The sequence below is a fragment of the Scomber scombrus genome, chromosome 3 (genome assembly GCF_963691925.1).
Source record: "Scomber scombrus chromosome 3, fScoSco1.1, whole genome shotgun sequence".
NCBI classification, from domain to species: Eukaryota; Metazoa; Chordata; class Actinopteri; order Scombriformes; family Scombridae; genus Scomber; species Scomber scombrus.
Genome location: NC_084972.1, coordinates 29,857,869 through 29,874,515, shown reverse-complemented (window position 1 = coordinate 29,874,515; position 16,647 = coordinate 29,857,869). Strand labels below are relative to the sequence as shown.

General features: G+C 37.4%; 1 protein-coding gene across 1 annotated transcript; it reads right to left on the bottom strand.

Moving 5' to 3' along the window:
* Nucleotides 1-3,681: 3,681 nt before the first annotated feature.
* On the bottom strand, nt 3,682-5,148 carry LOC133976273 (nuclear factor 7, ovary-like). The gene has a single exon (XM_062414441.1). It carries the CDS (start codon nt 5,146-5,148, stop codon nt 3,682-3,684), a length of 1,467 nt encoding a protein of 488 aa, XP_062270425.1.
* Nucleotides 5,149-16,647: the final 11,499 nt, after the last annotated feature.

Genomic DNA, 16,647 nt, shown 5'->3' with positions numbered 1-16,647 from the left:
TTTTGTTTTAAGTCAGACTTGAAAAACTGTGAACCCTTGAACGTTTTCACAGTGATTTCCAGTTTTAAACCTTTATGCACCTTTATGCAGATGACACAGTTGTATATTGTACTTCAACCACTCAGCCAGTCAGCCACTGAATGTCTGAAATCCTCATTTGATTAACTCCAACTTCAATGGATGCTGTTTACTAAGAATGCTCACACAGAATCCTGTGAAATTATTTCCACTAATGGCACAAGTATAGAGAAAGTGCCACAATACAGTAATCTTGGCATCTGGCTGGACAATGTAGATATATGCTATAACTTGTCAAATGCTAAAATATCAGATAATGTGATTTAGTACTGTATTGTTTGTTTCAATGGTTAAATGTGGTACAATGTATAACAGTGAAAACATGATGTGTGTCATAAGGAGAGGAATACACCCAAGACATGTGAAAAGCATGGGAACCAGTATCACACGGAGGTGTGATTGGAAGGGGGTGACTGTATTAACATAGTCCTGAGCCTCCATCTGTTGATCAGCTGGTAACAACAGGGTCAGAAAACATATGGATTTGTTTGTATGGGTAACTTTTAACCTTTTGTTGGACAAATGGAACGAACCCTTGAAAGACCCCCCGCAGAATTTCTGGAGATTCTGTAGGGGTCAACACGGGAATCAAACCTTACCACACCTGTAAGGGATTTTCACAGGGAGGTCACAGATCCTGGAGTCAGAAGATGAAGGATGAAGCCAGACCTACGGCGCAGCGGGAGACGGCACAACTCACATTTCAATTTGCATTCTGTTTTTGTATTTAAGAGGGTCAGGGAAAGAGATAGGAGTCAGAAATTTACGAACGCTGACAGAGATGCTGTTGACGTCAGGGAGAGTAAATTGACCCGGAGCTCTGTATATGCTTCATTGATTCACTGCTAAATAAAATAGCGCATTGAGACCGAATATCTTCCCTACTTGTCTTCCTTAAACGAACACACGGACTGAGCTCACACATAGTGTAAGATTTGCAAGTAAAGGATAGCTCAGATTCCAACAAATATAATCTAAATTTTAAGCATCACATTAACACACTCAGAATACTCGGCTTTCTGTGTAGAAATAAAAATTGCTTCCCCATTAACCAGAGAAAAAAAATACTGAAGCACTATTATTATCTGTTTTGGATTATGGGGATCTTGTTTATGGAAGAGCAGCTGTTTCTACATTGAATTCACTGGATGCTGTGTACCACTCAGCCCTAAGGTTAATAACCAATGAACCTTACAGTACCCATCACTGTACTCTCTATCAAAAAGTTGGCTGGCCTTCCCTGGCTGTCAGGAGAGATCAGCATTGGCTTTTATTCATGTATAAAGCTTTGTTACAGTTACAGTTCATCTTTGTTAACCCTGAAGTCACATGATGTTGGTACTCGATCACAGAATTGGTTGTTGCTCTATATTCTATTAGTCAGAAACGAAATAGGAAAAATGCTTCTCTCTTTTATGATGCACCTTACACATGGAACAATCTGCAAAATACCTTAGATCTCAGACCTTGTTTTATTTGATTGTAACAGTTTTTTAACTTCACTGTCTCTTAATTGTTTAACTGTATTTATTAATTGTTGTATTTTATATTATTTTATTTGTCCTATTATTTTATTTTAATTTGAATTTTGTCTTATTTTACCTATCATTGTTTTGTGTGTTGATGTGTTGCTGTTAATGTGTCTCGACACAATTGTAAATGAGGATTTCTCCTCAATGGTCTTTTGAGGTAATGTAAAGGTTAACGATAATAATAAGAAATGATACGTAAGTTTCACAATCCTCCCGACAACTGAGGTTTCCTTTTGTCACATCATTTCATGTAAATGCTCTCCTCTGCGCTGAACTATACATGATGTTGGTTTAATTTAACGAACTTTGGTTTTTTGTTCACATCCATCAGCTAAACACACACGTTTTGCCTTTTTAATAGATGCATTACAATTACTTGCATTATAATATTATAATTATTATAATACTAATACTAATTATTATTATTATTATTATTATTAAGTCAGCCATCATGTCTGTGTTAGTGTTTTTGATCTATATTCAGAAAACTCATACAAATCTCTCTGCAGCATTTAAAGAAAATTTGGCATTAATAAAATTGTAAAATTGAAAAAAGTTCTTCTTCCCACTTACTGTTTCCTTGTTGAACTGCAGTGGCAGTATACTAATAAAAAGAGGATGGGCACTAATAAGACTGTAAAGATTAAAGATATCTACTTTATTGACATCTGTATGATGACGCTTCGTTTTAGCTTCAGATGAACACGAGGAATGACTACAGCATGAAAAACCTATTTCAGCGTTCATTTGGGCACCTGACTGTTGTTTAAAGACAGACTTGAAAAAAAGAATAATAATCCTTGAATCTTCTCTCAGTGCTCTCCCATAAGTTTTATAATCTTCCAGGCAACTGAGATTATCATTATTATTATTATTATTATTATTATTATTATTATTATTATTATTATTATTATTATTATTATTATTATTATTGTTTATATCACAGAATAAAAAGCTGAAAAAACTCAGCTGTCATGTCAGATACTGCAAAAACTTCACACAGTGCTGGAAATGTCACTGGTTATGATTGGTGTGATGTTCCTTTACATACAGTACTGTATATAGTCAATACAACACATGAAAGAGGATCTGACATCAAACCTGATCAATGACAGTTTGGTAAAAAAAAAATTCAAAGTGAGTGACGCTCCATTAATAACAGTAATTATCTTTATTCATAGATTGGATTTTGAAAATCAATGTTAAAATTGCTTCATGAGGGCAGTAAAAGTAAACCAGAAAATTCATAAAATCTTTTTTTTTTAAACAATAAAACAACTTAAGTTTAAGATAAAACAAGAGAGAATTTAAAGGAAATTAAAACAACCGAAATACACACATGATAAAAATCAGGAAAGGCTCTGTGATAAAAGTATATAATTACAAAGATTACTCTCATTGAATAAAAACAAAATCATGAAATAAATCTTGTACTTGTGAGACTCGAGTTTAAATCAGTGTTGTAATTATTCTGACATTTGACTGAAACATTAAATGCAGTCAGGACATTTTTGCACATGTTCATTAAAATCTGAAACTGCTGAAATTACAGTCAGTGGATTAAATTTATCGAACAGTTGGTCGAAATAAGCACAACACTGCAAAAATTCATCAAAAGTATTTTGAGATTCACATTTAGATTGTTTAGTTGATTTTACCTCAAAACACACCTCTTCTCTCTTGCCTACCCTCCCTAAACCCCCACCCTGCCCTTACCCCCCTACTCCCACTCTTGTAAAGCGACCTTGGGTATCTTGAAAGGCGCTATATAAATCGAAGTTATTATTATTATTATTATTATTATTTTCATATCTGGGGTTAATAACAATGACTTGACTTAATATTACATCTGTAATTGAGAAATCTGTAGCTGAGTAAATAAACTCTCATTGTGACAACATGACTGACAGAGCAGATTTAAACTGATGGTACTTTTTAAACATATAGATATTTCTGTTATCAGCCTGTTTCAATAATTCGGTTTCATACATTCATTCAGAGACTAATAAAAATGTAATTATATTTGATTAAACATCCCTGTAAGAAACTGATGGCTGCTGGTGTACACTGCCTAATCATCATCATCATCATCATCATCATCATCGTCATCATAATAATTGGTTTCCGAATCATCACTAGCATCATCTTCACTATCACTGCCTTTGTCACCACCATCATCATTATCATCATCCTCCCCCTCCTCTGGTAAAATCTTAATTGGCAGTTTATCCCTACTACCAATGAGTGGAAACAACTTCCCAGTGAAAGTCTCTGTAAAGGTGTACATGTCTCCTTCAGCGTCAAGATCAGAGAATGACAGTTTTCTCCCGTCGAAGTCCAGCTGAACTCTGATCCTCTGCAGTTTCTTCTTCACTTGGAGAACAACGTTTTTGTCTGGCGATACAACTCTGTATTCACCACCACAAAAAACAATCCCCCAAATTCCAAACTCATTTACAACACCAAGGATCCAGTCTGCATTGTCTCCAACCTCAACATCCCAGCTGTGGGTGCCTGATTTAAAGCCTTCAGAGCCCTGTACAATGACACTTTTGTTCCTCTCTGGATTTTCAGGAAGTTTTTGTCTCTCTCCACATCTCACACTGGTCAGATCTTCAGACAGGATTAGGTCTGGATGAGCGGTGTTTGGATCCAGAATCACAGGAGTGTCGGAGACTATCTCCTCCACTTTGTACCAGATGTTGAAGGCCAGGTTGCCCAGGTGTTTGGCCACATCTATCAGAGCTCCTGAGACCAGCTCTGGATCATCCAGCAGGAGGTGCTGCTGGACTCTTTCCACTGCAACCTTGTAGTTCTGCAGGAATGATACGTCTTCAGCTTTTAGCTTCTCCTCTGTGACTCTGATTGTGTCTGAAAGAGCTGCTATCTCTCTGCTCAGACCCTCAATTTTCTCCTTCATCATCTTACTCTTATGCTTTTCTTCCCTCCTCAGAGCAGTGATCCTGGCCTCCTCTTCCTCTTTCATGAACTGGCGAAGCTTCTTAAACTGCTCCTTAATCTGCCTCTCTGTGTCTTTGGCCTGGACCTTAATGTATTCTGCTGTTTGATCACAGTTTCCTTTAACTTCTTTAAAGATCATCAGTATCTCATGTAAGGGCTTCAGGGATTTCTGGAGCTCGTCTTTGTGATCCTGTGCAGCTTCATCAATTGGTGTGAATCTGTGGTCTTTGTGTGTTTTTGACTCTTTGCAGACAATACAAACTGGCTGCTGATGGTCCAGACAGAAGAGTTTGAGTTTCTCAGAGTGCAGACTGCAGAGAGGCTCAGACCCTGCTGAAGATCTGCGATCTCTCTGCAGTGGCAAGGCCTCACACACGTTCTTTAATGCCAAGTTACGAGGTGGATCCCTCCTTGGATATCTCCTCTTACAAAGAGGACACTCCTGTGTTTGTTTCTCTCTCCACCAGTGCTTCAGACAGTCGTTACAGAAGCTGTGGCTGCATGTCAGGACTACAGGATCCTTAAAGATGTCATGACAGATAGGACAGGAGAGATCGTCCTCCAAATAGTGTGCCATTTTCACTTTAAAACAATAAAAAAAAATCCAGTGTGATTGACGTCCTCTTGTAGAAATGTGTCTTGAAGTTACGTTTCGTTTACTTTGTTCTGTGTTTTTCCTTAAATGTGTCTGGAAGCTCCTGTTTTTCAATAGTCTGTCGTGTAGCTGTCCTGTTGTTAGTTGTCATGAGTTTAGTCTGCAAGTGAATCTTATCGTCTGTTTCTCAGGATATTTATTCTCCCGGTGTAAGAGGAAGTGGTTGTTTCCAGTTTGTCAAGTCAGAAAAAAGGCTGACCTCTGTTATGCAGATTTTTAATCATGTTGAGAAATTTCTGCTGAGACTGCTGAGATTTTAATCCTGGGATAAACAACATTGAACTAAAGTGACTCAAGCGAATGATTATGTTTAATGTCTTTACAGCATTTTATTACTGAATATGTAATAAATTCCTCAAGTACTTCATATTATAAACATTTATTGGACTGTCATTTTTTTGTTTTTTAATTATTTCGGCATTCTTTCCTTTATTTGAAAGTAGCTGACATAGAGGCCAACAGAAAACAAGGAGAGAGAGGGGAATGACCTGCCATTATGCACATTAACCACTTGACTACCAAGGCACTCCAATTTTATATGATTTTAAATAAAAAATATTTTTGATATTACCACCCCATAAATGCACAACAAAGTCAAAAATGACCTGTATATATTCTTAGTGAAATTTGATAAGAAACCTACCAGCTGCTGAGACAAAATCACTTTTTAATAATAATAATAATTTAGTTTTTATAATAAGAAACTATTAACAACAAACGGCATGTCTAAAGCCTGCAGCACCAATGGAAAAAGGTCAGTGTTACTACATTTCTTTCCATTTCAACCAGATCTTCTACATAAAGAGTTTAAAATGGCTGCTCTCATATGAAGATAACAGTTATAACATGATCAGTTTCTGATTAACAACAACAAATCAGTCTATAGTTTGAGCTTCTATTTCTTATTTCACTGTCAATTAATTTGGTTAAGTCCAATTTTTGTCAATTTGTTACAACATGTACAATGTGCTCACTGTCAAAAATAAGCCAGATGATAGCTGGCTCCTTTAGTCATCTTGAGTTATGACTTGGGCTGGGTATCATTTTAAAAATTACGATACAATTACCAATCCAAGTACCCTTAAAGTGACACCGATACCAATTGAGTACTTCATTCGATACCCATCATGTGGATAGAAGCATTAAATTGCATAAAATGCCACCACAGATGGGATGTAGCAGCTGGGGCAGTGGGTTAGTATCGATTTATTTCGGTCGATACCTTAAAGGTATGGAGTACCGATACCCAGTCCTAGTTAGGACAGTTGTAAACTGTGGTGTGAATAGTTACACTACATGCACACCAGCTGCAAGTACACTGTAAATTTCTCAAAGAACTTAAGTACAAGCTCACAAGGTTGTGATATGTAGCCCAACAAGCCTGTCCTTACAAGAAAAACAACACTACAGGTCACGAGTTCAGTCGCCAAAAAGACCCATGGTTTTGTTTGATCAACAGTTATTTTGCTAACATAACGATGTTGACCTGGGGAAGTGATTCAGTTCAGATGAGGTCAACATAAATTCACTTCCTCATAAGGAGGAGGCAGGTTAGAGTCAAGTTAGATTGCTTGAGTTTAGATGGCAAAAAGTGGACTTACTTGCAAGAGACCCCAGTTTTCTTCCTGTTTCCAACAGACCCTAACCAAGTAGTCTTTGTGCATTAATCGGCATCTTACGCTTCAATGGGTCGTACAATGTTGTCCAATGGTACAAGTAATCTATGTGGTATTATAATTTGGAGAATATGTTGGTTCCTGCACATGTACAGTGGTGTCTGCCGTATAAAGACTACTAGTTCTTGGAAAGGAATACTCTTTGGAAAACAATAGAGGTGTACAACACAGATGAATAAGATACAGGAAATCAAGCTTTGATTAAACACACAATACTTATACGAAGAATGGATTAATTGTTGGTTTGGCTCTGTATGTGAGATTTGTAATAATAAAAATATAGAAAATCACCAGCCATGTACGTTAAGGGATCCAGTGCAATAAAAAGAAGCTGTTTCAATTTTTCAGGAAGAATCACATTAACAGTTACTCAGTCATCATCGCTATAGCTCCAATACACTAACACTAGGGCTGCCACTACTTATTATTTTTCGATTGATCTGCTGGTTATTTTCTTGATCGACCATTTTATATACTATATACTATATAGTTTACTATCATATATGAAATAGAAGTCAAAAGTGAATATGCAAAATGAATAAAACAATTATTCAATTATCAAATAAGTTGCCAATCAATCGTCTGATGGATTAATCTATATTAATAATATTAATAATACTGTTGTACAGTCTGAATCCCAATAAGTTCTTCATGTTGACCTAAAAAGGAAAAGAAAACGGCATTGATTGAGCCTTTGTGGTTTTGGAAACTTCTGTAACTGATGTAGTTCAAATCATAGTCCCTCTGTCTGCAGTCACACACACACACACACACACACACACACACACACACACACACACACACACACACACACACACACACACACACACACACACACACACACACACATACATACACATAGTCAGCTGTTAAAGTTGACCTTATAAAACAAAAACAGAAGTCTCTTTAAAGGCAAAATGCTGACAAATAGTTTGATCGAGAATGCAAGACCATCAGAAAAAGACCTGAGAATAACAGCGATGAATTTACATTATTACGTATAACTAAGAATGGAAAAAATGATGCCCACATGAAGATATTGAGAACACTTTTAATCAAAATCAATTCTTGGATATGTGGAACAACTTCAACACAAAGCAACCACAAGCATTCCCCGTCCAAAACAGTAACATCTGGAGAGCACATTTTGAAAAGCTGTACGCAGAAATACCAATAAATCTAATTAATTCAGATCAATGTATTATAAAAAAGAAAAGCTACAAACATTATAAGAAATAATTAAAAACAGCCAAATCTTCGTTCATTTCTCTCAATTGGAAAGAATTGACCACACAGACGAAATCTCTCCAGCCAAGGAAAGCATGTGGTCCAGACAGTATTAAAAATGAAATGCTCAATGCAGCAGTAGGGAAATTCAAGGTACAGCACTGATGACTGCAGTATTTCATTGATTGAATTACCTTTAAAAAAGTATATTTTTAATCTGTATTCTTTCTTTCTATCTTTTGACATTACTCTTTCTGAATTAAAACAAGTTCATGAAATAAATCTTGTACATGTGAGACTCAAGTTTAAATCAGTGTTATAATTATTCTGACATTCCACCCAAACATTAAATTCAGTCAGTCAGTTGTTGCACGTGCTCAGTAGAATCTCTTAGTCATCAGATATGAAGGCAAAGCTGCCAAAATTACAGTCAGTGGATTATAAAGTTGAAAGTATTTTGAGGTTTACATTTAGATTATTTTGTTGATTTTCATATCCAGAGTTAATTACAATGACTTGACTTGACAATGATTTCACTAATATTACATAAACTCTAAACCCAAAATGAAATCTGTAGCTGAGTAAAGAAACTCTCACTGTGACAACATGACTGACAGAGCAGATTTAAATTGATGGTACTTTTTAAACATGTAGATATTTCTGTTATCAGCCTGTTTCAATAATTCTGTTTCATTAATTTATATGGAGAGGAATAAAAATGTAATTATATTTGATTACACATCCCTGTAAGAAACTGATGGCTGCTGTTTTACGCTGCCTAATCATCATCATCATCATCATCATCATCATCATCATCATCATCATCATCATCATCATCATCATCATCGTCATAATCATTGGTTTCTGAATCATCATCATCTTCACAATTACTGTCATCATCATCATCATCATCATCATCATCATCATCATCATCATCATCATCATCATCCTCTAGTAAAATCTTAATTGGCAGTTCATCCCTACTACCAATGAATGGAAACCATGTCCCAGTTAAAGTCTCTGTGACGGTGTGTATGTCTCCTTCAGCATCAGGATCAGAGAATGACAGTTTTCCTCCATCGAAGTCCAGCTGAACTCTGATCCTCTGCAGCTTCTTCTTCACTTGGAGAACAACTTTTTGATCTGGTCGAGATACAACTCTGTATTCACCACCACAAAAAGCAATCCCCCAAAAAATTCCAAACTCATTTACAACACGGAGGATCCAGTCTGCATTGTCTCCAACCTCAACATCCCAGCTGTGGGTGCCTGATTTAAAGCCTCGAGAGCCCTGTACAATGATACCTTTGTTCCTCTCTGGATTTTCAGGAAGTTTTTGTCTCTCTCCACATCTCACACTGGTCAGATCTTCAGACAGGATGAGGTCTGGATGAGCAGTGTTTGGATCTAGAATCACAGGAGTGTAGGACACCATCTTCTTCACCTTCATGTCATACAAGATGTTGAATGTCAGGTTGCCCAGGTGTTCGGCCACGTCTATCAGAGCTCCTGAGAGAAGCTCAGGATCATCCAGCAGGGGGCGCTGCTGAACTCCTTGCACTGCAGCCTTGTAGTTCTGCAGGAATGAGACGTCTTCAGCTTTCAGCTTCTCCTCTGTGACTCTGACTGTGTCTGAAAGAGCTGCTATCGCTCTGTTCAGAGTCTCAATCTTTTTCTTCATCATTTGACTCTTATGCTTTTCTTCCTTCCTCACAGCAGAGATCCTGGCCTCCTCTACCTCTTGTAGAAACTGGTGAAGCTTCTTAAACTGCTCCTTAATCTGCCTCTCTGTGTCTCTGGCCTGGACCTTAATGTATTCTGCTGTTTGATCAGAGTTTCCTTTAACTTCTTTAAAGAGCTTCAGCTTCTCCTGTAAGGGCTTCAGGGATTTCTGGAGCTCTTCTTTATGATCCTTTGCAGCTTCATTGATTGGTCTGAATTTGTGGTTGTTGTGTGTTTCTGAATGCAGACAGACGAGACACACTGGCTGCTGATGGTCCCGACAGAAGAGTTTGAGTTTCTCAGAGTGCAGACTGCAGAGAGGCTCAGGCCCTGCTGGAGATCTCTGATCTCTCTGCAGTGGCAAGGCCTCACAAAGGTTCTTTAATACCAGGTTACGAGGTGGATCACTCCTTGACGATCTCCTCTTACAAAGAGGACACTCCTGTATTTGTTTCTCTCTCCACCAGTGCTTCAGACAGTCTTTACAGAAGCTGTGGCTGCATGTCAGGACTACAGGATCCTTAAAGATGTCATGGCAGACAGAGCAGGAGAGATCGTCCTCTGAATAGGATGCCATTTTCACTCTTAGTAAAGCTGAAAAGACACTAGGCAAATCATTACCAAAAAAAAAAAAAAATCCAGTGTGAGCCGTCTTTTAGTAGAAATCTGTTTTGAAGTTACATTGCGTTTACTTTTACGTCTTTTCCTTCAATTTGTGATTGATCATCAGCTGGAAGCGTTCATTTTTCAGTATTCTGTCCTGTTGCTGTCCTGTTTTTAGTTGATGTTAGTTCAAGTGATGAGTTTAGTCTGAAGTTGAAACATCTGTGTCTCATGATATTTATCCTCCCAGTGTAAGAGGAAGTGGTTGGTGCTCGTTTCCAGTTTGACACGTCAGAAAAGACTTCTGTCACGTCATTTTTGGTAATGCTGAGAGACTTAATTTTAATCCTCTGATAAACAACATTGAATGCGAATTAGTTTGTTTAATGCCTTTTCTGCATTTTTCTACTCAATATGCAATAAATTCATCAACTAAGTTATGTTTTAATATTTCAAGCACTTATTGGAATGTTATATATTATTTTAATGTAAAAATATTTCTGATATCACCAGCACACCAGTCAAAAATTACCTGGATGTATTCTTAGTGAAATTTGATAAGAACCTTTGATTTGTTTATATATTTATAATTAGGAATACATTATACAATTTCACCCCAGCACTCGGCCTCCCAGCTACTGAGACAAAATCACTTTTTAACATTAATAATTTAGTTTTTATAACAAGAATCTATTAACAACAAACGGCATGCCTAAAGCCTGCTGCACCAATGGAAAAATGTCGGTGTTACTTGATTTCTTTCAATTTCATCCAGAGCGTCTACATAAATAGTTTATAATTGATACCTTCGTATCAAGATAACATGATCACCACCATTTTTAACAAAATGACAAAAAGACATGTCTCTCACATTTATGGCATATGTATAGTGGAAATTATTGTGAAAGAAGAGGAAACCTCAGCTGTCAAGAGGCAGGGAGACAGGCGGAAAGGAAGAAAAATGTTCTCTCAAAAAGAAAAAACAAATTAAAAACAAAAAATAATAAATAAATAATAATAGAAAACAGCTGTGGAAATAATGAATTTGGTTAAGTCTAATTTTTGTTGTTACACGCTGTGTAAAATGTCTATGTCAAGTCATTACATCATGCACAATGTGCTCGCTGTTAAAAAATAAGCTAGATGATAGCTCGCTCCTTTAGTCATCTTGAGTTATGACTGAGGCTGGGTATCCTTTAAAAAATTATGATACCGGTACCAATCCAAGTACCCATAAAGTGATAATGATACCAATTGAGTTCTTCATTTGATACCCATCATGTGAATAGAAGCATTAAATTGCACAAAATACACTCCTGCAAGCCGGAAAAACGACACTTAAAGTCACGAGTTTAGTTACCAGAAAGATCCACAGTTATGCTAGATCATCAGTTATTTAGACATCATAATGATACTGACCTGGGGAAGTGATTCAGTTCAGGTGATCTCATCATAAACTCACTTCCTCATCAGGAGGAGGTTGGTTAGGGGGATGGAAACATAGTTAAAAGTTAGATTGCAAGAGTTTCAATGGCAAAAGTTGACTTACCTGCAGGGGACCCCAGTTTTCTTCCTGTTTCCAACAGACCCTAACCAAGTAGTCTTTGTGCATTAATCAACATATTACGCTTCAATGGGTGGTTTTGAAAATGCTTAAATGGGTCGTACAATGTTGTCCAATGGTACAAGAAACCTATGTGGTAATTTAATTTGGAGAATTTGTTGGTTCCTGCACATGTGCAGTGGTGTCTGCCGTATAAAGACTACTAGTTCTTGGAAACAAATACTCTTCTTGGAAAACAATAGAGGTGTACAACACAGATGAATAAGATACAGGAAATCAGGCTTTGACTAAACACACAATACTTATAAGAAGAATGGATTCATGTTTGGTTTGGCTCTGTATGTGAGATTTGTAAGAATAAAAATATAGAAAATCACCAGCCATGTAATTTAAGGGATCCAGTGCAATAACAACAAGCTGTTTTAATTTTTGAGGCAGAATCACATTAACAGTTACATCAGTAACACCAGGGCTGCCACTACTGATTATTTTCATTTTGTCTATACAATGCTAGGAAATAGAGAAGAATGCCTCTTATAATTCCTTGAAGCTTAAGTTAACATCCTCACATTTTCTGTGTTGTGTTTAGTTTCAGTTTTTCTTTTTTTTCAGTTCAGATTTTAGATGAGCGCTTTTATGCACTTTAGACGCCACCAGTTCATCACCATGTTTAAATGACAATATTGGTTGTTTCTGCTCCATGTGCAGCATTTCCATTATAAAGACCTTTTAACATGGTTAAAGATGCGAGGCCTTCCTAATTTGCTAACCTAATTTTCCTCAGTGGATGCAATAGCAAAGTCCTGTTTACTACCTTCAGCAACATTTTCACTCCTGCACCTCCTAATATTCCTGGTTTTTCAAATAAGGATTGCTGCAACTTTCTCTCTTTCTACCCATCTTTTCTGCTTATCCAACTCAACCATCAATTTTGGACTACTTCCCTCATATTTCCCTGCATGACCTCATTGGTCTGGTGGGAAGTATGAAACCTTCCTCCAGCCCAACTTCCATGCTCGAAAATGTACTTGGGTCTGTCGATCCATGTCTGGTCTCTATTAGAAATAGCTCCTTGCAATCTGACTGAGTCCCACCCTATTTTAAATGTTCAGTTGTTCAGTTTCTACTAAACTTGACCCATCCCTTTCCAAAAAAGTACAGGTCTATGTCTAAGCTGCTTTTAACCTCAAAGTTTTTAGAGAAAGTTGTTGCCAAACAGCTCACTACTTTCTTGACTGCACACAACATTTAAGACAACTTCCAGTCTGGTTTCCGTCAGAAGCTCCACTAACACAGCCCTTCTCAGACTCTCCAGTGATATAATGATGTCCTCCGATGTGGGTGAATGCTCTGTTTTGGTGCTGCTGGATCTTAGCGCAGCTTTTGATACTAAAGATCACAGCATCGTGATTGAAAGGCTTCAGCAGCAGCGAACTGGTTTTCATCTTATCTCTCAGATAAGAGTTTTTCTTTGTCGCTTGGTTCCTAAATGTCTGAAACTGCTGCTCTTTTATGTGGTGTGCCTCAGGGTTCTGTCTTAAATCTTGTGCTATTTGCTCTGTGTATGCTTCCCTTAAGTCATATTATTAGCAAATTCTCTTATCACTGTTACGCTGATGACATTCAGCTGTATGTCTCTTCTCAGTCTGGTGAGACTGATAAACTATATGTATGTTTGCAATGGGCTGCCATAAATGATTTGATGGCTAACAACCTTTTTACAACTAAACACAGATAAGACTGAGGTTGCTTTAGATAGCATAGCTCACAAGACGTCTCAGTGTATTGGGTCTCTTTCTTCAGCTGTACAATCTAATCTTAGAAACCTCAGTGTTATATTTGATCAGGCTATGCATTTTGAGCAACTTATCAAATTGTGCCAAACACGTACATGTTTCTTTCATTTAAGACTTTGCTAAACTCAGGTCTGTTGTATAGCAACCTGAGCTAGAGAAGGTTATTCACAATTTTATTTCACTATACTGCAACTCCCTTTTCACCTGCCTCAGCAAGACGTCCCTGGACTGTCTACAAATGGTTCAGATTGCTGCTGCAAGGCTCCAGTAGAAAGACTCACATCACTCCCATCTTATCATCTTTATATTGGTCTTTCATCAAGTTTTGGTTTCATTTTAAGGTTCTCGTTCTTAGCTCTGCATGGCATCGTGCATTTGAAGTGGCTCCAACACTATAAACATTAGATGTGTGATCGGACACCTTTAAGAAACAGCTGAAAACTAATTTATTCAAAGTGGCCTTTGTCTCACTTCATAGTGTCTAGTGTTTCTGTTTTCAACCCAAAACAAAAATTCAAAATTTCATATATATATTTATCATTATGACTTTTATTATATTACTACTACTACTAATAATAATAATATTATTAGAAATCAAGGAAAGTTATATTTAACCCATTTAGAAGCCAAAAAATATATGACTCCATAGTGTGTCCATAGTTTATACAAATAAGACATGCAACTCTTTCCATGTGTGCATGTGGAGAACAATCTGGTACTGTAGTCGCCTCTGCTGTGGTCTGCTGCTCCCCCTGGTGGTGCAGAGAGGAACTGCAGCTGGTGCAACACTGCTGCAACACACCTGCCACACACACACATGCACTCACAGATTTATGCAGAGTCATTGTGACGAGGGGTATGAGTCACCGAGCAGCTGTCACACTGAGAGAGAGAGAATATCTGGGCCAGTCTGACTCACTGCTGTGAAATCAGGATGTGTTTGTGTGACGATGACTAAGAGTCTCAGATGTTGACAGATTCACCTGTCTCTTTCTCCTTCTCTCTTTCTCTTTCTGTTAAAAGTGAGGCTGACTCTACCAGCCTGTAAACAAACCATCTGACCTCAACACAATAACAATAACATCTGATTTACTGGATGGAGTGTGTGTATGCGTGTGTGTAATCCAAGTCTCTCGACTCCCACCTGTTGCCCCTGAGCATCAGATGACTCCAGTTAACACACAAAGCAGGAGAGGCAAAGACAAGGAGAGAAAAGAAAGAACGAGAAAAAGGGGCTGAATGAAGAAGAGTGAGTCATTGTTACTGGAGGGGATCAGAAATAGAGAGAGAGAGCTGACTCACCCGCCTGCTGCTGCTGCTGATATTAAATATGGTCAACTTTGACCTTGATCCTGAAGAAAAACATTTCACACAATACTTGACAACTGATAAAATAACTGATTACTCCTGTTGATATTATTATTAGTGAAGAAGTCCAAGAAAAGGAAAGAGTTTATGGAAAAATAAGTTATACTGTATATATTTATGATGAAATTATGAAATTTTAAGTTGTAATTATAGAAGTTTTGACTCATTTTTGACTTGACATGAATATTTTTATTTTTATCAATTGTACATAAATATGTTTCCTTTATTCTCTTTCCAGATGTTAAACATGAGCTAGTTATACACTACAAAACAGGTAAGAACATGCCTGGTTTATTTTTGATTCAATCCCAAATACTACTTTAATAAAATAATAACTAAGTTAAAAAAAAAAGTCCTCCTGTTTTAGTAGCACTTGCAAAAAGATACAGGGCCCAGCTTAATTTCTTAAGAAAATTATCAAACCTTTTTAAAGATGAAACTATACATTTGAGAGCCTTTTTGTTAAAGATTTACACCCTCAGGAACAAAACAGCAATTTTAAAGTGCAATACCACCAACGGCCACTAGATGCTACTATTGAGACCCATTTTTTTTTTTAAAAACAGCAACTTCCTCTTGAAATACTAGAGTCAATTACTTTTTTTTTCAAAAAGTCATTATGGTCTAAATCACTACATTTGGGCCCTCTAATAAGTGTGCTGGTGGTCATTTTGGAAATTACTGCTCCATTAATAAGATCTGAAGCCTGATAGTAGGCTTTGATGTCTGCTGTGTGGGCGTCTGCTCACTGGCTGCTCTCCCTGTGCTGTCTCAGACTTTCAGAGCTTCTGTTTAAAGAATAAACAGTAACTCTTCAGACAGGAATGCTTACAAGTTAAACATCCCTCAGTGTTCATATGGACACCTGACTGCTGTTTTAAAACACACTTGAAAAATGAGAGAGAAACTGCAGCTCGGTGTGAGTCGGCAGGGTCAACAAGGTTATGAGAGAGTGTCTCCGGGCAGCAGCAGCAGCATATGTTTCTCAGATGGAAAATAACTCACTGAGGGGTTCTTGAAGTGACAACAACTATAAAACACACAGACACATACACACACACAGTGAGGCTCAGTGGCTCAGTGAGTTCAAATTACCCCCTGATGAGATTGTGTGCGTGCCCCGCCCTGCACTAAATTACACCCTGAGGAAAATCAGTGAGGATGTTTATCCGCAGAGCGAGTCAGAGGAGCTGCTGCTTCATAGGAGCTCTGCTGCTCTGAAACTGATCTGATGATGAAAGGTTTTTGTCCTGCTGGTCTGTTTTGGAAAGTAAATGTTGAGATTGAAGCTTTGAGGTGCTGCATCACAGAATTTAAAGGGGGGGGGGGGGGAGAACAGATTGATAAATAATTATGTAATGATGTCATGTGGAAACCTGAAGAATAGACTTTACAATGAAGGAGATGTCTTGATAAATGAAAAATATTGGTATATTCATAGATGCTGAATTCTTCAATAAGTGAG

Excerpts from the sequence above, each read along its gene's own strand:
- LOC133976273 (XM_062414441.1), bottom strand. The coding sequence starts at position 5,148 with ATGGCACACTATTTGGAGGACGATCTCTCCTGTCCTATCTGTCATGAC.